Source organism: Vipera berus (assembly GCF_964194415.1).
Source record: "Vipera berus genome assembly, chromosome: 3".
NCBI classification, from domain to species: Eukaryota; Metazoa; Chordata; class Lepidosauria; order Squamata; family Viperidae; genus Vipera; species Vipera berus.
Window position 1 is genome coordinate 168,427,217 of NC_138204.1, and position 24,636 is coordinate 168,451,852.

Here is a 24,636-nt window from a genome sequence, read left to right on the forward strand (position 1 = left end):
CGCAATAAACCTTTACGTGTTTTTTATTATTAGCTCAAAGCCTCGATTTAGATAAAAAAACTAATAAATATATTTTAACTTACTTCTACGAATAACTCCAGAAATAGGCAGACCTGCTGGAGAGAAAAAGACTATCTGTTAAAGCAGAGATTCTTAACTTTAGCAACTTGAAGATGCCTGGACTTCAAATCCCAGAATTCCCCAGCCAAGCACGGTCTGGTTTAAAACACCGACCGCTTCCGCTGCAGAGGACCCAGTGTATGTCGGGACAACGAGTGAATAGAATCCACTCCGAGCGCCGTGGGATGACGTCAGTAGAAAGAGTCACCGGTTGAGTCTGTCAGGAGCAAGTATGTCGCCGCCGACGCTCTTTAGCTTGCCGGAGGCGCGGTTGCGTTTCATGGTAAGTGGCGAGGGACGGCGGAGGGGGGAGGGGCTGCAGTCGGATGGGGTGAGAGACCTCCCGATTGGATTTCAGATAGGGTGCGTTTAACGGTGGGCCCTTTGCGTCCTTTGCGTGCTTCTCTGCCGGGTTCCTCCTGGCGTCGGTTGCTTTCTCATCCTCGTTCAGCGTTTAGAATGGAGATATTTTTTTTCTCGCGCGCGGACCGCGCTCACCTGAGAGAAATCAACGGGTCCAGAGTTAAAGCCCCAGCAAAAGGGGCGTAAAAAGCAAACTTCTTAACTACCTGCACACACCTGCACACACCCCGGTTAGTGGGCTTTGCTCTTTAACACGAAGGCGCTTGCAACTTTAACCTCCTTGACTTGAAACAAGCGGGTCTGGACTGACTACGTATTTTAATTAGGTTTTTTTTACTGGGTTTTAAATGGTCATGTTATCATTGTATCTACTAGTTTCATTCTTTATAAATTTTCATTCTTATGTTTGTTCTTTTTTTAATTGTTATTGTTGTGAGCCGCCCGGAGTCCTTAGGGCGGCATATAAATTTAAGTAAGTAAGTAAGTAAGTAAGTAAATAAAAAATAAATAAATTGTTCCCATGATTTTGGCAGAATAGTTTTACAACAGTCTGTAGCACATTTATATTTGATCAGTTTTGCAAAAGTTGAGTTGCAGGTTGATACCTATCGGGTGTAGTTACGTTACTTCAGAAAATTAAAATGGTGAGTAGGGATCCCAAAGGATTCATTGCCAATTTGAGATTTTATTTATTTTATTTTTATTTTTATTCCATTTATATCCCACCCTTCTCCGAAGACTCAGGGCGGCTTACAAGCTTAGCAGTAGCCTTCATTCTATGTATATGCCTGCTTATTAGGGCTTTCACACACACCCCAAGCGGCATTATTACAAAGTCAGCTTAATTGCCCCCAACAATCTGGGTCCTCATTTTACCTACCTCGGAAGGATGGAAGGCTGAGTCAACCTTGAGCCTGGTGGGACTCGAACCTGCACTAATTGCAGGCAGCTGGTGTTACTTAAGGAGGCATTAGCCCACTGCTCCACCAAGGGGTGGGGTGTATTCATTCCTGTTCAGCCTAGCTAAGCTTTGCGTCCCATCACAAGGTGCCCTTCCATATTGGAAGTGGTGGGTAGAATAGACATGAAGGTGCAACATCAATCAGCTCAGCATGACATCCCCAAGAAGTAGTTGATAGAGCTGCTCTTGGAAGTTGGGGAAGGTAAGACCGGGTAAGAACACCTTGGTCTTGGCTGCCTCACCTTGTGCAGTGATCAGTTGCAACACAGAGGTCATAAAAAGAGAGCCCCAGCCCTGGAATGAAGTTTTGATAAGTGTTCAGCTTTTGATATACAAGCCATCCTTGTACACACAACTGGACTGATGACAGATTGCATTCCTGTTCTGCTTGGACATGCTGAGAACCTTCATTTATTATTTCACTGTATGATAGAGGTTCTAAAGCCCTAATAAGCAGGCATATACATAGAATGAAGGCTACTGCTAAGCTTGTAAGCCGCCCTGAGTCTTCGGAGAAGGGCGGGATATAAATGGAATTAAAATAAAAAATAAAATAAATAAAACCGTGTTGTTTTGATTCTGTAAAATAATAAATGAAGGCTCTTGGCTTGTCCAAGCAGAACAGGAGTTTAGTTTGTCATCACTTTTGTTGGCTATAATCCAGTCTATGTACTAAAAGGTTCAAAGATTACCTACAGAAAATAGTATATAGATGTGTAGATACTATTGGTATCTAGATGCTGACCTATAGAAAAATGGGACACTTTCCATAGTTTGAGGTGTCGTAGGTCCTAGGAGAGCAGTATTTATGCCATCTTGAATTATATTTTAAAATGTAATTTTGATGTAGATTTTCTAAACACATATTGCTTTAATATCTGATACTAAATGAGTTATTTTCATTTTTATCCTAGAACTCTACTCGAGATGCACTCAAAAACAAAACCATTAAGCCTTTATTGAACGCATTCAGTCAGATACCTGGAAGGTAAATTTCAATTTGATTTGTTATTATAACAAAAATATATATAGTATTTTATTGAAATTGAAAGTTTTGGCAAAACAATCTTAATTTTATATATTTCTAGTGAAAATGAAAAAAAGTTAACACTGGACCAAGCTTTCCGAGTTGCTCTAGAAGAAGAAATTGTGAGTAGTTTTTGATTAACTGTGTATGTGAAGGTTAATTTGAATATCTTGAGTGATATCATTCTAAACTCTATATAATTTTTCAGTTTATGAAAGAAAACTTCCAGAAGTATGGATGTGGTCTGGTCTCAAGACAAGGTTAAATGTCTAGAACACTTCAAATTATGTGTAGTTCAAGAGATCTACTTCTGCAGCTTTTGAATTAACTCTGAAACAGCATGACCATGAGGAAGTTGAGCGCTGTACAGAGGAGGAACAATGCATTTTGTTCCTGAATCAATGAGTTTTATGCATTTATATTAGTTACAGTACTTAAATTCTATTAGATTATATTGTGTCAACCCAATGAAGCAATTTAACATTGCTTCACTTGTGACTTTTCCATTTCTTTAATCAAGGTGAAAACATCTCTAAATCCATATGTTTATACATGGAGGTGTCCTGGCTTCAGAATATTTAGTTGCACAGATTGTATGGCACAAAGAAACACTGTTCATACATGTTATTTACCTTGCATGACATTAGAGTTGGAGTCAAGGATGCTATACAAGTAGACTTTGTGTAGTAACTGCCTCAGGCAGCGACAATTTGAAGTTATGACTGTGATGAAAAAGTAAATTTGTGACCAATGCCTGCATTTATGATCTTCGCAGTGTCTTGTGTCTCAGGCACATGTTTGCCATTACAGTCACTATGTGTTGTCTTGTGCCTGACCTATTATTTTTTTTCTTTTCTCCACTCACAGAGTGGAGAGAATGCCTAAATAAGCAATCTCTTTTTTTTCATAGCATTTCCCTAACAAGCTCAGCTCTGTGACCTTAATTAGCTGGCTGGCAGCTACTAGTTGTAATTGACAAAACCTTAATTTCACACTTTCCTCTTTTTTTCCTTCCTAAATGCCAGTGTGCTAGGTAAACAGCTAGCATAGTACATTCCTTTCAATGTGTATTTTCTATTACGTGTCTGGTTAATCTCTTATCTCTTTCCAATGAAAGGAAATACAAAATACAAACATTATTTCCCATCTTGTAATTATCTCAAATCTGGGGTGAGCATTTCACAGGGGAAGTGGAGTGGGGGAAAGGGGCTATAAGATTTGCCCTTTTATCCGTCTTTCTCCTGAGCTGAGTTCTGGAAATTTTCTCTACTGTTTGAAGTTATATGATTTAGAGTCATAAGTTTCTGTCATGTCAAGCAAAGGAAACTTGAGGTAAAATCATAAGCATAGTCACGATCATCTGATTTTTCACTTAGTAACCGAGTTTCTAGTCCCAGTTGTGCTTGCTAAACAAGGACTATCAGTATGTGATGAGCAAGATAAGTAATTAAACTGTTTGGTTCTTATCATTAATACCATTAATGGTATCATTAATGCCATTAAGAGTGGAATATTCATGAGACTTGTTATCAAAATCTAGCCTATACCCCAACATGACCCTAATATTTCTCACCACCTCCGCTCCTGGAAATAAAGCACTTTTTTCTATTATGTTTTTCCAAGAATTTGCAAGGACCACAAGGAAAATAGATAACTTTCTAATGCAGTCCATAAAAATAATGCACTGTATTCTGTTCCAAGTGTCATTTGATTCCACTCTTGATGATTATTTTTATAATCTTTTTAGATAAATAAAGCTTCTTGTGAAAATGTCCTGGCTATCATTTCACTTGTTATTAATGGGGTCATAGAAGGTGAGTCTGTTTTCCTTTGTAATTGCTTGAAATCAAATGTCATGACTAGAATGTGTATTAATTAAAGTGTTTCATATTATTTATATTACTTAACACATAGTATACATAAATATTGCATTATGTAAAATATCTTTACTAGTTCAGTTTATTTTGTAAGTCTAGTTGGAAGTAGTACTACTTCCACCTTTTGTCCAGTGCCAATTTGCTATATGTAATCTGTTATATATAATACTATACATTTGATTGTCACAACAGAGTCTTGTTGAAGAAAAGAGAAAACTGTCATGGGATTAGAATGATTATTATACTTGACAATACCACTGAATTAAAATCAAATTCTGAATTATTATTGGTAACTTTAGCAAGATTCTTGAAAAAAATCCCCATTGTTACTTTTTATAAAAAGAAATCATTTTGGCAGACATATAAACAGATTCTCTCCCATGAAGGTATTTGTACGGCATCAACCCCTTTTGTGCTCTTGGGAGATGTTTTGGATTGCCTCCCTTTGGATCAGTGTGACAAAATTTTCACCTTTGTAGAAAAAAATGTTACTACGTGGAAATCGGTAAGTATCATGGAATTCATTAAGTTTTTAAATTTCATTTTTGTAGTAAATTAATAAGTGAATAATTTGGATAGCATGCAGGAATTGTGTAAAACAAAGATGTATGCTTTTGGAATAATACAAACACTCTGTATTAAATGATTAATTATTTAATTGTGTCATTTGTCAATTGCAGGAAAAAGAAGTACAAATACTTAAAAACCAAGCCTTTCTGAGCAGTGGGTGGGATTCTGAAAAAAACGAGATAAAAGTTGGGAACTTTCATATGCTTTATTAAGTCCACTGGCCACAGATTACTTGTGAGTGCAGTGGGCGCACAGCTTCAACAACACTCCTAAATCCAACATTTTTTGGATGTTTCATCCCACAGTGGTTCCTTAGAGTGAATTTCATTAGTATTGTATATTTTACTAGCAAATAATTCAGAGAAATTCTTAAATAGTTGTAAGTGGACTATAACGATCTCTTAAAACTATGGTTCTAATTAAAAATATAACAAGATTTTTTTTGGTTTGTGGATTAAAACGTATTTGTAACTCGCTGTGTTACTTTATTTTAATCAGCTTTTTTAGATTAGTCTAAAATATTCAATTTAGTATTTAAAATCACAAATTATTTTTCAAAAACATCAAAGGACTATCTTCCCCAAAATATCAATGCTGGGAGTGTGAATTAGATATAAGTCTTACAAAGTGCTCATTTTCAGCGTAGTTATTCCTATTGGCAAAATGTAAAATACCTTACCCAGGGAGAACAAAATTCCTTATAAGAAAATAATTTGCCTTTGCATTTCTGGGGAGGTTGAATCAACAGAACATGTCCTTCTAAATTCTGTTTTCTGTTTTCTGAAGCATATTCTCTCATTATTTCTGATCTTATGATGTGTCATAAGATCAGAAGCTTTTTTGCTTGCCCATTCATACCCACAAATATGCAGACATAGAGACATAAAGAAAGCCAAATTTTGTATAATAGCTTTTTAGATTAAAAAAGAAAAACGCATAGTTGGCATAAGACTATTTTTAAGTCTTTTTGACTATGTTGGAATATATTTGTTCTGTGAGGTTAGGGTTGGGCTTATTTTATGATCATTCATACCACTGATATGTATGCATATGATTTGGTGATTGACCAAAAGAAAATTATTTGATTTGCCTGTTTTCAACCATTGTTTTGAGCTAATAATTTTTTGCCCATGATACCACAACATTGGAATAACCTCAGTGTGATGCATGTCAATTCCTGCTCTGTCTGTATTTTATTAAAATTAATTATCAATAAAAATACATTGGTTTATTTTTATTTAAAACATTTTAATGCATTTTATTTTTATTCTACTTTGAAATTACAGTTTGATTTGAAACTGAATATTTAGATATATTTTGTTTTGTGGTTTTGCATTTTTCTTTGAAGTGTTTTTGTTGCACACAGGCCTATTGTAAATATTTAATAAATATGAACATTTATTTTTGCTTGAAATATATATATATTTATAGCATGCATAGGACACTATTCACAATCCTACTCTAGTGTAATTAACTGCATCCTGTTTTTTAAATATCAACTAATTATATCATGTTGAATTTTATGTTATTTTTAGAACACATTTTACTCTGCGGGGAAAAATTATTTACTGAGAATGTGCAATGGTGAGTAGCCTTTTTCCTAACATTGCCAATGAAGATGCAGCCTTTAGTGTAATTTTCAATGCTGCTTATTAAAACTACTCATTTTCTACTATTGTTGATCAAGATCTAACAATATAATTCTGTAATGAATCATTACAGATAGTCCTTGATTTATGACAGTTTGTTTAGTGACCGTTCAAAGTTACAGTGTCCCTGACAGTTGCAGTGTCCCGGAGTCATGTGATCAGCTTTTGCAAACTTCTGACAAGCAAAGTCAATGGGGAAGCCAGATTCACTTAACAACTGTGTTACTAACTTAATGATAGTGATTCCCTTAACGAGAGATTGTTAAGATCGTAGAATGGAGCAAAACTCAATAAATTTATCACTTAGCATGAATTTTGGGTACAATTGTGATTGTAAGTTGAGGACTACCTATACTGATTTATTTAGCACATTTTGCTTGACATGTCTGCATTTTTATTTGAATAATAATTTGTCTGAAAAGGAGACAGAACTGTGTACATATGCAACTTAGTAACACCACATAATACAGGGGTGTCAAACTCAATTTCATTGAGGGCCGCATCAGCATTGCAGTTGCCCTCAAGGGGCTGGGTGGGTGTGGCCTGGGTGGGCGTGGCCTACTGGGTGGGCGTGGCTAGAGTGCGTATGGCCTACTGGGTGGGCATGGCCAGCTCTACATCGTTCGCATCAAGGGTGCCTATGGGGGCCTGGGCAGGAGTGGGACAGATCTGAGGGTCTCTGACAGAAGGAGGGTCTCTGGGCCAGGGCCAAGGCAGTGGGGGCCGTTCCCTCACTGTTTCCAGGATGGCTTCGCGGGCCACACGAAACCACTTCGCGGGCCAGATCTGGCCCCCGGGCCTTGTGTTTGACATGTCTGACATAATATATGGAAAATAAATAAAAAACAGAAGATTAAAGAGAATGCATGATTGTATTTGCGGAAAGTATTTACTGCTGTCTGTTTTGATACCAGAGTCTATCCCTATAACATTTTTAAAATGTGGAAACTTAAATAATTTTTTCTTTGATATCATTAAGATCTTTTAAGAAGACTGTCAAAATCACAAAATACAGTTTTTTGTGGAAGAATTCAGCTCTTCTTGGCCAGGTTATTCCCTCTTTCAGAAAAGTCAGGTAAGTTTCTTTTTTAAGTTACAGCATGAACAGCAATAGAATGAACAGATTAATCCATCACACATATTTCAAACCCAATTCAGTCCTAATTTTATAATATCATTTTATGTATGTAATCTATCATATTCATTTTCCCCCAAATTTTCTTAGATACCATTGTCTGCATTTTTTAAATTGAAATGTATGATTATTTATAAATTGCTCTGAAAACTATGATATTTGCAAATATAACTTCAGATTATTTTGCCTGATCAGATTTTTTCCCCTACAGGGCTTAACTTACAAAGTCAATTTAATTTGGAAAATATCACAGTTTTTAATACCAGTGAACAAGACAGCACCCTTGGACAGAAGGTTCTTTTTTTAAAATTCTCTGTTATGCACACACTGTGGAAAACTTGGAAAATTGTAAATATAATAAGTAGGCTGTAATTCTCTCAAAAGAAGGAGCATGAAGAGATTTTAGGCATAAAGCAGGGGTCCCCAACTCCCGGTCCATGAACAGGTACTGGGCCGCAGCATGCCAGTAAGCGGTTCACATAAACAAGCAAAGCCCCATCCACGGGATGCAGGCAGCACACAAAACCATGCCCCCTCCGCTCCCGTGGAAAAACCTCTCTCCACGTAACCAGTCCCTGGTGCCCAAAGGGTTGGGGACCTCTGGCATAAGGTATAATTGCAGTCTATTATTTAATTTATATTGCACCAAAATCATGAATTACGTCAGTTGCTTAAGGAACAAATTTTGGTGGAGAGGCAGAAGTGAAATCCCAGTTTGTGAAATCAATTTCAATGTCCATTTCAAAAATATTCATGGTCTGTTCAGTTTTAACGACCGCTGAAGTCTTTCGGCAGATTACTGATTATTTGTATTTCCAATTTTAAATAAGTATCATATAATTTGCTTCTTCCAGTATTAATAACTGCACAAAATGTTAGTGCTTTGTTTTGAATGAGTACAACACTTTTCTACTTATGCAGATGTAATGATAATTAGTTAAATTAATTCTGTGACTTTAGCATGCAGAGGAGAGAGAGGAAGGAATGGAAGTAGAAGAAGGTGAAATGGGAGATGATGAAGCTCCTACAAGTTGGTAAGAAAAGATAAATTTAAATTCCCAGTTACAAAATAAAAGAAAATATATGAAATCTATTGGAATTATTTCTGTTAAAAAGAATAACTATAACTTTTACGTTTGCTATAGATTACTATTTTTATGAAAGTCTAGTAATTACTAAAATCTTATTAAATTGGGGAAATTATTGGTTGTGGCTATGTTTATTGAGATCCAAAGGTGTTTATCCATTGAACAAATTCTCGTTTCTGTGTTTATGTAATATCAATAGGACAACAAATGTATGTATTTAAATAATAAATGTACCAAATTTATTTTCAGTAATAGCCAGAGATATTTATGAATGAATATATTGTAAATATTGGTTTGTCAGTTCCATTCCAATAGATTATAATCTGTACAGAAAATTTTGGTCACTTCAAGATTACTTCAGAAATCCTGTGCAATGCTATGAAAAGGTCTCATGGAAAACATTTCTTAAGGTATTGTGCTTATTGTATTTCATTTCCATTTGTGGGTATATACATATTACTTCTGGAATTCCAAGCAAAAGAATTATAGTTATTTTAACCCACTTTTTTATAACTCAAAAAGTTGAACATACCTAGTACTCCTCCCTCCTGTTTTCCCACAACTTTGAAGCGATTTGGGCTATAAGAAAAGAATTGGCCCAAAGTCACCCAGCAGCTTTTATGCCTAAATACAATGCCTACGAATAAACATTTTAGAATGCATTCAAGGAACTTTTAATTAAAAGTTGTAGACAACCCAGTGCAAATGATAATTTATTTGAGGGGATTTTATCTGTAATGGCTGTCTAGCCTTGTTTTTAATGTACTTGTGTATAAAAAGCATTCTTGGACAGTAGGTAATGGAAATAAAAGAGAGTTGACCAGCATCTTTTGCATCTCATCAAATCTCATTTCTGTTTTGAGGCTATAATTTGATTGTTCCATTTTATGTGATCTATTTTAAAAGTACTCAGAAGAAGTATTAACTGTCTTTGAGAGCTGCAAGTTGGATGACACTCAGGCATCAAGAAAAAAATTAGAAGAGCTGAAAACTGGAGGAGAGCATGTTTATTTTGCAAAATTTCTTACAAGTGAAAAGGTACATTTTTCCTGTCTCTAAAAGTAGATTTTACTGCAAGAGAAATTTTGTCTTAATCCTTCCCGCTGTAATGGCAAGAAAATAAGGATGGATTGTTATCTGATTGTCTTCTCACTGAACTCCCTGCACTTAATTTAATTTAATTTAATTTAATAACATTTATATACCGCCCTTCTCCCTGAGGACTCAGGGCGGTTCACAGGGCAGAATAAAATAGCAAATACAAACATTAAAAAGAGATTAAACAGTTGCCCTAGTTAAAAACAATAGAAGTACAATTCTAAAAACCCCAAGATAAAATTAAAAGACCAAAGATAAAACAACCCCCACCGATCCCCATCAGGCTAGGCCAGCTTGTACAAACAAAAATGTCTTGAGATCGCGACGAAAGGAGCGAAGATCGGGCGCCATCCGGAGCTCTACCGGTAGCTGATTCCACAGCTCCGGAGCGCCCACAGAGAAGGATCTCCCCCTGGGGGCCACCAATCGACATTCTCTGATCGGTGGCACCCTGAGGAGGCCCTCTCTGTGGGAACGCACAGGGCGCAGGGAGCTTGATGCCGGCAGCAGATGTTCCCTGAGGTACTCCGGCTTATCAGGGCTTTGTTACTTATCAGGGCTTTGTTATTTCTCTTGGCCAGTAGTCCCTCTGGGTTTCCCAGGAAATGCTGAAGAAGAAGAGCAGACCTTTGGAGCTGTGGGCTTTTCTGCTTGCACAGAGTAGATGGGTGAAAGAGAAATTGCTGGTGGTGTAGAACTTAGTTTCTACACTAGCAATGAAGAAATAAAAAGCTGGAATCTGCAGGAAGTCTTCATTTAGCAGTCATAGGCAGGAATTTCTGTTGCTTAACAATGTCGTCATCAGGCACAACATCATGTGATTGTGCCGCTTAGAAACAACAGTTCCGTTCTTAACAGTTGCCATCATTAAGCACAGTAAGTGCAACATTGTGTGGCCATCATTTGCAACCTGCAGGTTTCCCATTGACTTTGCTTGTGGGAAGATGGCAGGAAAGCTGGCAACTGAAAGAATGGCAATTGTGTGACTGTGGGACAGTGCAATGTTGTAGTTGCAAGCTGGTCGCTGAATGCGTGGATTGCAATCACATGGACACAGGGCAGCCACAGATATGAGGAGTGGTTATAAGTACCATTGTAGGTGTGAACTGTTGCTGAAGAAGTGATGGTTAAGAAAGGAACTTCTGTATTTTGATTGGATTTAATATTGCAAAGCAGAAGTCATCCTAGAAGGAAATTGTTATTTTATTTATTTTTATTACATTTATATCCCACCCTTCTCCGAAGAATCAGGGCGGCTTACAAGCTTAGCAGTAGCCTTCATTCTATGTATATGCCTGCTTGTTAGGGCTTTCACACACACCCCAAGCGGCATTATTACAAAGTCAGCTTATTGCCCCCAACAATCTGGGTCCTCATTTTACCTATCTCGGAAGGATGGAAGGCTGAGTCAACCTTGAGCCTGGTGGGATGCGAACCTGCACTAATTGCAGGCAGCTGGTGTTACTTAAGGAGGCATTAGCCCACTGCTCCACCAAGGCTCTTTTGGGTGAAGCATAAAAAAAAGATTTTTATTCAAAAACTACTTGATCCACTAGTTACAAAACGCACCTCTGACTAGATTAGTATGTGATTGGGATTAGGAATATTGATAAATGTGCTAACCAGGTGTGTCCCTGGAGTTATGCTTGCCTCACCCAGGTATTCAGCAGTGTGTACTTAGCTAAGGCTATTTCATTTCCCAGAAATAACATCGTAACTTTTTTTTCTACAAATAAGATTAATGAAGTGAGCTTCTTAACACAAGTATAAATCTGGCCTTTCATAATCAGTTAAAGAGACTTCACATTTGATTATTCTTTTAGAATCAAGATAGGAAAAGTTCCTTTTTTAAAAATTTAAGTTTCATATTTAATTTCAATATTTTATGTACGCACCCAATATTGATTCCAAAAACCAGTACACTGCAGCAAACGTCTTGTGTGATTTCACCCATTTTAATTGTACTTGCCCCATTAATTTCATTTTATTTACTTTTGTGTTATTAAAAACAGAAAACTGCAGAATGTCTGTGTGTTTATCTCTTTTTAATAGTTAATGGATTTACAGTTGAGTGACAGCAATTTTCGCCGCCATATCCTATTGCAGTATTTAATATTATTTCAGTACTTAAAAGGACAGGTAAAGTTTAAAAGGTAAGCTGGGAAAGTGTTTTAAATACATTTTAATATTTTTTTACTTTGATATATGATCCAACTCACTGCTATCATTGTCTGCTTGTATGAATCTGCTTCTAAATACTGTATGTTGGAAAGTATCTATGATCTATTTGAAATTTTAAATGGAAAGAAATTAAAGATAATACATAAACGGCTTTGATTATATTGCTTATTGATCTGTAATTACTGTATTTTATTTTTTTAGATTTTGCAATACTTCTTACTATGTTTTTGAAATAAGTATTTGCATTGCTTTTAAAGAAATCTGTATACATTTGACTCCTGGGCAGTCTGCTTATTGTTTTACTCTCTGAATATGATCTTGCATATTAAGGTCATTGATGTTCTTGGGTGGACGCAGAAATAAGATGTAAATTAATGTAGTAAATTAAAAGTGTAACTGAATGCAAGTGAGAGATAACTAGTTATAAAAATACAACCTTCCTTGCAGTTAAATTGCTGCAATAAAAAGATCTGGTGCTGGAAAAAGATTGGAGTGAACTAGCCTCATACAGGCTGGCATTTTATAGTAAGGATTATTTTGCTTTAAGAACTGGGAGAATCTGAAAAAGAGCATACATCTTCAGCCTAAAATTAATTATGTTCCATTAAAATCAGTGCGGTTAGTATTTTCTTAGTTTTGGTTGCATCAAGCATATTTTTTTGTTTTTCAGAGAGAAACAGAAGCTACTGGTATATAATTTTTTTTTAAAAAAAATTAATTCTCAGGCTTAGCAAAACTCCTCGTACAGATAAGACTGTAGTCCTATATGAATAGCAGGAAGGCAGCCAAATTCATTGATTCCTCCCTCATCCACACCCAAACCTCTTAAAACTACTTATAGTGTTGGGCTGGCTGCGATGCAGTAGAGAAATTTGTGAAATTTCTTGCTAATTCCCTCATGATAGTATTTGTATAGAACTCTGCTCAAGAGATGCTATTTCTGCTGCTGCTGCTTAAGAAAATTCTGGATCAAATGCACTGTGTATGTTTTGACTTATATTGGTATCTTATTTCCTAGTTCAAACTATATTCTGACTGACGAACAGTCCCTGTGGATTGAAGCTACCACAAAACTAGTTTACAAGGTCAGATTAATTAAACATCTTGTGCAACTAATTTTATGTTGGTGCCTTTAGGAATAAATTTTTCATAAATTTTATTTTGAACACGTTCCATGTCATATTCCAGCTTTGTTGCTGAGCATCACATTTTTGGCTGCTGTGCTACAACTTTAGATTTTTATGGCTTTTCTAATTACAGCTTCTATCAGAAAACCCACCTGATGGAGAAAGATTCTCCAAAATGGTAGAGGTAAGTGCTTTGTTCAAAATTTCAGTTAAATTAGACTTTTTATTTTTATTTTTTTATTTTTATTTCCTCTGTTCAGTTCTCAGAGACTGCCTAGACAAGACCCTACAATTTTTCTGGCAAGGTTTTTCAGACGTGATTTGCCATTGCCTCCTTCCTAGGACTGAGTCCAGGATCACCCAGCTGGCTTTGGGACTAGAACTCATGGTTTCCCAGTTTCAAGCCTGAAGCCTTAGCCGCTACACCAGACTGGCTCTCAAAGTTTAAATAAGCACCATCCATTTTAATTGGGCTCTATTATAGTAGCATGCTTTGAAGTTGTAGTTCCTCTAAAGTAAATCTGATCTCTTTGGCACCCGGCTCCTACTCACAGTAATCATTTAAAAATAAATTCATGCTTTTTAGATCCTCGAACTCAGTTCTTCTACTAGCTTCTTTTTTCATTCTGAATTTTAAAAATATCTTTATATATTTAATGATTTTAACATTTATTCTACGTTCAGTGGAGCACTTCTACCGTTCAGCATTATATGAAAGCTGCGTTTTGCTAACTCTCACTTTCTGCCTTTAATAATCTTTTTGTTACTGATATTTTTTGCTTTTACAGCATATATTAAACACAGAGGAAAATTGGAATTCATGGAAAAATGAGGGCTGCCCAAGCTTTGTGAAAGAAAGGTTGCGTATATAAACATTTCTTTTTAATCAACATTGCAGGTGGTTTTTGAGTTATGACCATTCATTAAGTGATTGTTCTAAGCTATGGTAGTGCTGAAGGAAGGCATTTATGACTGGTACCTCAAGTTACGGCTGTTTCAGCACCCCTGCAGCCATTTGATTGTGATCTGTTCACACTTACAACCAGTTTTAAACAGCCCATGATAACTTGAATGCCATTTGCCAGAAGTCCCGGCTGGCTTCCCACAAGCACAATCAATGGGAAAGCTGGCAAGGAAGGTCACAATCCACTTGGGGGGCAAGTCTCCTGCACCCATCCCAGAATTTCTTTACTCACTTGTACATACCATGCCCTCCTTTTCTCCTTTGTTCTTACACACCATGCACTCTCATTCCGCACTTTGCTCTCTTGCACCATACTTTCCTTCCCACTTTTGCTCACTTATACACACCCACCAGTACCCTTCTTCCTCCCTTCACTAGCTCACATGTGTTCCCCAGTGTCCTTCTTCCCAGGTGTCTCTGCTCCTGAACACACTTCATGCTCTCTTTCCTTAGCCTTTCAATGATCTAACACATGTACGCACCCACCAGTGCTCTCCTTCCCAGGCTTCCCTGCTTTGTTCTCACCCCACATTTTCTTTCCCCAGCTTTCCTGCCCTTGCACACAGACCCATTAATGCCCTTCTATCCAGACTTCTCTGTTCCCACACATACTCTGTGCCGGTTTCCCCAGGCTTCCGACAAGCAAAGGCAATGGGGAAAGCTGGATTTGCTTGACAGCTGTGGCAAAAAAGGTCATAAAATCACTTAACATCTACCTTGCTAGCAAAGGAAATTATGGTCCCAATTGTGTAAGTTGAAGACTATCTGGAATGGTTCTGTGGTCCTCTCTATGGCTCCCTTCCCCTTCAGACTGTTCCTTGGAAACCCACAGGCCTTGGGCCTACTCACCCCATGCCCATCATCCATTACACACTCCATACCTCATGTTGCGGACGGAGGGCACCCTTTTCATCCCTGGGTTGTGCAGTAGCCTCGCAGAAGCAGCCATCATTTTTAGCATACCTACAGTTACTTAAGACAGTCTGCACTGTCTTAACTGGCACATTCATGTGGGCATGTCAACATGGTGGCTACTTCTGCGAGGCTGCACCACAGCCTAGGGAAGAGGAGGGTACAGGGCCTGGTGGGGTGGAAATCAGACCTAAAATCTGCAGGGTCTCAAAGGGCAGGAAGCAAAGTACAAGTTTTGAAGACTGGGCCTATGCTAGGCCTCGAAAGGCCTCCTCCACCCATGAGGCACCCTGCTCCACTTAATGGCCCGCAGGCTCCATTACAGTCATATCTTGAGGACCACCTGTAACCCTACACTTATGGTAGTTCTTAACTCTGACATCTTGTTTTATAGACAGAGTGATTCCAAGCCAGTGAGACCTTTCCTGCGAAAGAGACCAGCTCCTGAAGATTTTCTAGGGAAAGGACCTAACAAAAAAATTCTAATGGGAAAGTATGTTCAGTCCTTTATTAATGCATTTCTACATTGTATTGTAAATTAAATGATGCAAAGTGATATTGCAAGGCTGGAAGTACTGCTTAAATTGTGAATGTTAACATCTGTTTTCCCACATAATTTAAAGGGGAAAAGCTGTGGAGAATTAAGATATGTACTTTACACATCAGAAGGGCTACGTAGGTGAGATAAGATTAAAATAGAAGTTCAAAACACTTGAGCAATAGTCCCTTATGTGGGAATTAGAGAGGTTACTTGTCTAGGCTGGGTATACACTCTCCTTGAAGGAAGGAAGCTGTTACTGTGTGAAGAGTCATGGCTGTTAATGGAGGCAGAAGTGGTTTCCATGGCAGGGAAGGTCTTTATCTATGGCAGGTGCATCAACTACAATAGTTCTTTGATATGGGTAATCTGGTCAACAACCCTATGCTAATATATTCAGGTTGGATCGTTTCAATAAACTGCACTAGCTTTACCCTTTAGGTTCACCCAGAAATTTGAAACTAATGCAAAATGTGGCTAAATTTATGAATGTGGTTCATCACCTGCTTTTGTTTGTCCTGCCTGGTATTCTTTGAAAATAATAGTAGGCTTTTAAAAATAAATACAGTAATAATAGTAGTAGTAGTAGTAATAAAATTTGTTTATATATATTTACATCAATTATTTGCTTTTTAATAAATTGTATTTGTTTTGGATTACTTTTCAGGATAAAAATCAGGATAGAAATGTATAAGTAAAATAAAAAGAAATCTTAACACAGATTTATTTTTATTTTACCTATTAGTAATTCTACATATTAGAATTACTTATTTTAAATCATATCTTATTTTAGAAACAGAAGAGCATTGAATTAAAAACTTGCCTGTGGTTCTAAGCTAGTTCTTATATGGAAAGTTTTGAATAACAACATTGTTGGTAATGTTAGTGGTATAAAGTCTATTTCATCTCTCATACCTCTGCATACAAACACATCCATAGACTTACGCCTTTTGTTGAAAAGTAATTGTTTTCAGAAATATTTGACATATGAATCACAAAACATAAGAAATAGCAATCTGCTTTATATTTTGGTTTGCAGTGAAGAATTAACTCGCCTCTGGAATTTATGTCCTGATAACATGGAAGCGTGTAAATCTGAGAGTCGGTGAGTAGTGTTTCCTAAACTAATATTCTAGTCACATTAATGCTACTGATATCTGGAGCTGGCCAGTGATTTTGCTAATCACGTTACAGCTTCTTGAAACTGATTCATAAATTGGGGGTCCTGCCAAATGAATAGATATGCCCTTTTACCACAATTGAGGTAAACAGGAAATCCCTTAATATCAATTATGTTCTTTTTGTTTTTATTTTGTGCCTATCTCCCCTTATTTATTGGGTCTTCAGTCCTTTGAGTGGCATTTGGATATCTGTCAAGATGGGATAATTGTAATTTTATCTTCCTTTTCCATGGATGAAACACGGAATATTATATGACGGGTAGTATCTCTTAATCTTTTGGATTCTGTCAAGATGTTGTTGATTAGATTTTTTAAAACAAATTGATGAATTAATCCCCATCTATATTTTTCATGGTGGTTGGGTTATTTATATATCAGCAAAAGTATGTTATAGAATTTATTTATTTATATCCTGTCTTTATTATATTTATAAATAACTCAAGATGGTAAATATAACTAAGATTTCCTCCTCCTATTTCCCCCAAAATAACAAGCCTGTGGGGTGAGTTGGGGAAATCATGATCTGGTTTGTAGCCTGGTACCTATGTGAAAATAGACAAATGGTAATTCAGTCAATCAATAAGTTTTTTTGCAACTTTTATATCATGTTTCATGACTTGCTAGATTAACGGTGGGGTATCTCTAGCCCACAGATCCTTATGCAAGGCATTTGCCCAACCTTCATGAGTTCCTTCTATGTGAAATGTTTTTGTTAGTGTTGGCATTTGAAATACCTGCATTTGTTATTACACTTCAGCTGTCCTGTAACTTTCTCCTTTAGGAAGACCTAGAGCAGGGGTGTCAAACTCGCAACTTCACGTGATGTGTTGCGACATATAGTGACTTTTTCCCCATCGCCGGAGCTGGGGTGGGCGTGGTTTCAGCATGACACATCCATCCCGCGGGCCGGCAGTTTAACACCTGTGACGTAGAGGAAGGCCAAAACCCAGGAAGGGTTAGATTCCAATTGCAGCTGGCAGACTCTGCTCTACGTCTATGTAGGATGAGGCAGGAAGTGATTGTTCATCATTTTCTTGCATACATTGCCGTTTTCCATCTAGGCCACTGGTAGGCAACCTCGGCTCTTTTATGACTCATGGACTTCAAGTCCATGAGTCATAAAAGAGCCGAGGTTGCCTACCCCTGATCTAGGCAAAGGCAAAAACCTGGCTCTTTGAGCTATCTGGTCTGGACTGAGGGGTTTAATGTTTTTAAATTGTGATTTAATTTTTGTGGCTAGACTTAATTTATTTTAATTTATTTTAATTTTATATTGGATTGTTTTTAAATTTTGCCTTGTAAACCGCCCTGAGTCCTTTGGGAATAGGGCGGTATATAAACCGAATAAATAAATAAATAAATAAATAAATAAATAAATAAATAAATAAATAAATAAATAAATAAAGAGACATTTCCCCTCTGATCTCCTAGCAGAGAAAACAGTGTTGGACAGAGCTTCTGTCCAGTAATGGGGCTTCCTGGAAATTGGATTGCTTCTCCAACTTGCACTAATCATACTCTAATGTAATTAACTCTGCTACGATTTGATAATTTAATCTGAATATTTTTTTAAAAATGAATGTATGTGCCATATGGTAGGCTACAAAGTAATGAGACGAATAATCTCAATAATTTACGGAATTGCTCATGCAAAGGATTTCTCACTCTGAACATAAAGAAGTTGAAGCAGAAAAATTAACTGTTTCATTGTTATTTTAGAGAGGGGGCAATATTTTAAGAAATATTTCTTCGTTCCAAATAAAGCACTTGCTTTCTATTTATTTCCTAGAGAATATATGCCAACCTTGGAAGAGTTTTTTGAAGAAGCTATAGAACAGGCAGATCCTGAAAACATGGTTGATAAAGAATTTAAGTACGTTTCACAAATCATTTTTTTTTCATAATTCTGCTTGTTCAGGTGTATATTCAAAACATATTTTGATGTAATAAGAAAATACTTTTTTCCTAATTATCAAATAGTCTAATTCTCATTTTGTAACATAGGGTTGTGAATAATTCTAACTATGGCTGGAGAGCATTAAGACTACTGGCAAGAAGAAGTCCTCACTTTTTTCAGCCAACCAATCAACAGTTTAAAAGTTTACCGGAATACCTTGAAAACATGGTCATTAAATTAGCAAAAGAATTACCTGTAAGTAATATTGTCTAATACATATAATTATTTTGAACATTCTATGCTTTACAATGAATGTTGTTTTAATTGAAATAATTAAAATATAAATATACAAAAATAAAATTTTATTTCTTTACATTTATGTCATGTAAAACTTTTTTCTACTATCTGTATTTATTGTGTATTAGAAGCAAAACAGTTCTGAGAAACTTTAAGAGCGTGTCCTTCTCTTTTTGTTACTGAAATATTTAATTTTGTGTCATGAAGTGATGCTGTAAATCTATCCATTCAGAAGCAAATTCCACTGAGTACAATGGGATTAACTTCCAGATTCAGAAATATTCCAGTCTCATTCCGTGATTAGTGATATAAATTTTTATAGTAAAATTAATAAATTCAGAACAGTGTAGTGACCATGATTAAGAAAGTCAATAAAACATATTCTGTTTAAGTTCTGCTGTTTCACCTTAACATTGTTCAACTTTGCTATTCATCTGATTCATCAAGTATATATTTTAATTTACTAGCTATCTATAAGAACCCCCCCAAAAAAAATTATATTAAGAGAAAAACTACATGAAGGCTTATGAATTTTGATTTGACTCACTACTCTGGAAAATGGAATACTTGAGGAAGTTCCTTTACCTTTTACTTTTTCTCCTCTACTTCATCTCCCCAAATCTATCCTATTCCAAATGATCAAATTTTATTGCTGGACATCTCTTTTCATCCACTATATATATGACATTTAAAGAATAAGAATATTGGGACCATGTTCTGCGATAGATATTTTTGCCTATAATTTCATTCATTTGCCCTACATATGGTCAAGTTTTGTTTGTGAATAGAAATCTTTGGAGAATAGTTTTTTTTAAATTTTGTTTCCTTAGATAATGGTGATAATCTTTTAAAGAGAGTATATATTTTGTACTTCACTGAAAGTCCCTCCTCCCCCCCCCTTCTTGTTCTTTCATGAAAAGATCCATATTTGGGGGAAAAGGGCAAAAAATGGAAAGAAATTTGTCTTGACAATGAAGTTTTGAATGAGTTGCAGCAAGTTTATTTGTATTACTTATTAAGTATTTGGGAATATTTTTAAAATGTTTTTATTGCAATGAGATATTATTTCTATCAACCTAACAATTTTGTACAATAGTTTTTTTGTATCCGAACTTCAGAAATGCAATTGAGCCTAGTTTGAAAAGAGATTTTAGTTTTTTATTCTTTATCCAGTGTTTGTGATGTTTTTACAAGTACTCCGCCTCTGTGAAAACAAAAATCCTAAATGTACAGTATATAATTTCCAAATGTTTTCAAAACTTCCTGTCATATGCTCAAGAGACCACCATGCAACAATTTTTTGACGAAACGCATACAGTGATACTCAATTCTCTCATTATAGCCTCCTTCTGAAGAAATTAAAACAGGCGAGGATGAAGATGAGGAAGACAATGATGCTTTATTAAAGGAAAACAATGAAAGTAAGGCTGGATTCCTGGGCTTCTCCCTGTTTCCTTTGACACCTATTGAAAAAAAAGGGAATATGTGAACAGAACATTCTCACTGAGTTCTTGTTTACTGCTCTGAGTTGCAATTCAGAATGAAGAGTCACATTTATGTATCTTGGAAGCAGAAAAGATATGTGTTGTGCTGCAGCTTCATAGCTTCTTTAGAGGATGGCCTCTCCGATTCACATTTCATCCAGCATTACTATTGGATAACCCGTGGCACATTCTCAAATCTTCATAATATTTTCTTCTTTGAAATGCTTTTCAGATTTAATATATAGGTAGTCCTCAACTCATGACCATAATTGGAACTGGAACCTCCATCACTAAACAATGCATTTAGTTGTTTGATATCTTTTTGTTTCTGTTGTTAAATGAATCATGGTGTCATTAAGCAAATATGGCTTATCCCATTGGTTTTGCTTATTGAAAGTCCCCTGGGAAGTCATAAATGGCTATCCCATGACGCTAGGATGCTGCAACCATCATAAATACATGTCAGTTGCCAATAACTGAATTTTGATAATGTGACTGTGGGGACACTGATGGTCAGAAGTATGAGGACTGCTCTTAAGTAATTTTTTATCATGGTTGTGATTTCGTAAGTCGAGGACTACCTGTAACTTCTTTCGATTACGTTTTTTAAAAAATCCCTTTGTCAGGACTTGAATCATCTTTGAAAATTAATTTCCACTTTAAGAAATCAGTAGTAAAATATTTAGCTCATCATAACATAGAGCAAATTATCATAGGAATACCTTCAAAGTTTCAATTTCTTTCTGCTTCCTAATCTGAGAACTTTAACATATGTTGTTTTTAAGCTGTTTATTCCTACTGCTGAAATTCATTTGCATGAGTCCTTTCTTCCCTATTTCACATATGATTGTTTCATATACAATTTATGTTCAGTTTTTAGTGACTGTATAAATGTAATCAATGTTTCATTAATGTTTCCTTATTCAAGATAGCATTGTTTTAAATTTTTCTTCAGTAGTTTAGCTGCATATTTGTTCTACTGCACTTTTAGATTTTGGCATTCTATATTTTCTTATTACTAATTTGATTAGCCATATTCTTTAGCTTAGTCCAACTGAAATTTTCCTCCTCTGCATCTCGGGTCCACTCACTTTTGAATAGAGCTGAGGTAATCAGGCTTGGTTTTCAGTACTGTCCCTTATCAGTTATGTATACTTTAGAAATGACTTCCCTCTCTACTGTTCAGTTTTAATTCTTTGTTACCGTATTTTCCGGCTTATAAGACAACTGGGTGTATAAGACGACCCCCTACATTTCCTGTTAAATTATAGGGTTTGGGCTATACTTGCCGTATAAGACTACCCCTCTTCCAACGCACACCAAATAAAAATTAAAAAACATCAGATTTGATTTTAATATGGTAATTTTAATTCAAATGCTTATGACATGCAGGTACTTAGTAGGAAAACTGTCACTTATAAACATAAGGCTGTTTGTCATCAAACATGTAAACATAAAACAGTGCACGTGGATTAAACTTAATAAATAATAATAATAATAAATAATAATAATAATAATAATAATAATAATAATAATAATAATAATAATAATAATAATAATAATAATAATAATAATAATTTGGAAGGGACCTTGGAGGTCATCTAGTCCAACCCCCTGCTAAGGCAGGAAACCCTATACCATTTCAGACAAATGGCTGGCCAGTCTCTTCTTAAAAACTTCCAGTGTTGGAGCATTCACCATTTCTGGAGGCAGGTTGTTCCACTGGTTAATTGTTCTGTCAGGAAGTTTCTCCTTAGTTCTAGGTTGCTTCTCTCCTTGACTAGTTTCCATCCATTGCTTCTTGTCCTGCTTTCAGGTGGTTGGAGAATAGCTTGGCTCCCTCTTCTTTGTGGCAGCCCCTGAGATATTGGATCACTGCTATCATGTCACCCCTCACCCTTCTCTTCGTTAAACTACACATACCCAATTTCAGCAACCGTTTCCTATTTTCCTAATTCACTTTTTCACTTTTCCTAAATTCACTCTAAAGCTTTCCCTGCGCAGAGCCTTAAGTAACACCAGCTGCCTGCAATTAGTGCAGGTTCGCATCCCACCAGGCTCAAGGTTGACTCAGCTTTCCATCCTTCCTAGGTAGGTAAAATGAGGACCCAGATTGTTGGGAGCAATAAGCTGACTTTGTAATAATGCTGCTTGGGGGTGTGTGAAAGCTCTAATAAGCAGGCATATACATAGAATGAAGGCTATTGCTAAGCACATTGATTTGTGCTTTAAATTGTAAGCCGCCTGAGTCTTCGGAGAAGGGCGGGATATAAATGGGATTTTTTAAAAAAAGACCAAATGGGAGATCCGCTCCAGGTTGTCCAGCCAGCCTGCCCAGTTCCTGAGTCAAATGTGTCCTTAGAGCTAAGCTGCTCGGGCTGCGGCATTCCCCACCTGCCTTTCAAGTTGGTATAGACTACAGCTGCTCTTCAACTTTAGAAGGAAAGACGCCCAGACCCCAGCCTGTAAAAAATCACAGACTGCAGCTTCTACTCCAATTGGTCCCGCTTTCCCTGCGCAGACTAAATGGGAGATCCGCTCCAGGTTTTCCAGCCAGCCCTGTCCCTAAAGTTTCAGCACCCGCCGTATAAGACGACCCGTGACTTTTGAGAAGATTTTCATGGGTTAAAAAGTCGTCTTATACGCCGGAAAATACGGTACTTCTAATTGTAAATTAGCACATTCAGTCCTAATCAAATCTAGGGCCAATTCCGCACTAGCCTTTTTGTCTTGTTTTTTGTTGTTGAGATGTCTGAATACATTATATATTTGCAGTGGTGGGGTTCAAATATGTGAACATATAAACTTATTTTCAATTTACTGACAAGGTGTTTGCTAAAAATTGGATGCATTATTATTTGTATTATCTAGAAATATTATAGTTTCGTAGTATTAATTAATACTGTAAGAGAGCTGGGCAGTTCCTAAATGTGATAAATAAAAGTAAAATAATTGTTAATATCTTTGTTTTCCTTTAGTAAATTTAAGAATCAGAGTATATTAAGTATATTTTCAGTAAACATTTTATACGCATTGGAATGTAAATAAAACTTTGCCATTTACATCATGCTCAGATAAACATTCACTGTTATCTTGATCTTTCAGTGAAAAATGGTCAGTTTCAAGGAACAATTTAGGTTACTGTCCAATTATTGAACAGCATTGTCTAAATCTTGCTCATTTTCGTTTTAGGTCCAGATGTTCAACGGGACAAGCTTGTAACAGGAGAACAAATAGAATTATTTGCTAACAGACTTGGTGAATACTGGAAAATCCTGGCTCCGTATTTGGAAATGAAAGACTCTGATATAAGGCAGATTGAATTAGATAGTGAAGATCTGAAGATGAGAGCTAAGCAGTTGCTTGTTACCTGGCAAGATCAAGAAGGAATCCACGCTACTATGGAAAATTTGATTATTGCATTGAACAAAGCTGGGCTGAATGACCTTTCTGAAAGCTTAACCAATGACAGTGAAAACAATAGCTAATTTGAAAATATTTTTAATTAAAACAATGGCCATTGTTGCTGAATGTAATATTTGATAGGGCAGTTTAATTTGATGAACAATAAATTCTCTTAATAACAATTGTCTAGAAATTCTGCAAAGAATTCATACTACTAATTAAGCATTCGTCTGAAATCCTGTCCAAAAGTAGAAAATATATACTCATGAGTGTGCTATAAAAGGGATATCTTTAATATAACAGTGTTTTAAGAGGCCAATCTCAAATTATATGCAAGCAGGCACTTAATTTCTTTACTGAAAAACTAGCAAAGGCAATTACTGTTTGTTTGGTAACAAGCTTTGTATATAGGAAATCAATAATCAATTACATTACAGTTAGGCTATGATTTTCATATTTTCATAAGTATTCAAGTAAATCTGTTTAAAAAGCATTTTGTTGGGGAAAAATATTTCTAGGTATTCTTTTGTATTTCTACTGTCTCATGAATTGTTCTCTCCTTTTCAAGGTTTTTGAGGTTACAAGGGTGAAGTTAGATAGTAACTGCGTCTGTTTATTAATCAACTCTTCTTAACCAGGGTATTCATTACAAATATTTCTAATGTCTATCTCTTCAGGTAAGAAATTCCTGCCTACTATCATTACTATGTAATGTGGTTTATCTAAAGAGGTTTAAAAATGTCATGAAAACATCTGATTCCC

At 36.1% G+C, this 24,636-nt stretch overlaps 1 protein-coding gene across 2 annotated transcripts; it reads left to right on the plus strand.

Annotated features, from left to right (window-relative positions):
• Nucleotides 1-334: 334 nt before the first annotated feature.
• THOC1 (THO complex subunit 1) lies at nucleotides 335-24,367 on the plus strand. Of its 2 annotated transcripts, XM_081324850.1 has the most exons (21): nucleotides 335-403; nucleotides 2,359-2,432; nucleotides 2,533-2,593; nucleotides 4,219-4,285; nucleotides 4,735-4,853; nucleotides 6,454-6,502; nucleotides 7,547-7,642; nucleotides 7,914-7,996; nucleotides 8,663-8,736; nucleotides 9,092-9,200; nucleotides 9,697-9,828; nucleotides 11,941-12,041; nucleotides 13,088-13,154; nucleotides 13,330-13,380; nucleotides 13,985-14,055; nucleotides 15,467-15,565; nucleotides 16,650-16,715; nucleotides 18,581-18,664; nucleotides 18,796-18,943; nucleotides 20,328-20,406; nucleotides 23,662-24,367. In XM_081324850.1, exons 1-21 carry the CDS (start codon nucleotides 353-355, stop codon nucleotides 23,955-23,957), a joined length of 1,977 nt encoding a protein of 658 aa, XP_081180976.1. In that variant the 5' UTR covers nucleotides 335-352; the 3' UTR covers nucleotides 23,958-24,367. The 2 variants fall into 2 exon arrangements, with proteins under 2 accessions (XP_081180976.1, XP_081180977.1); XM_081324851.1 differs by lacking the exon at nucleotides 20,328-20,406 and having other exon boundaries at nucleotides 23,662-23,933.
• Nucleotides 24,368-24,636: the final 269 nt, after the last annotated feature.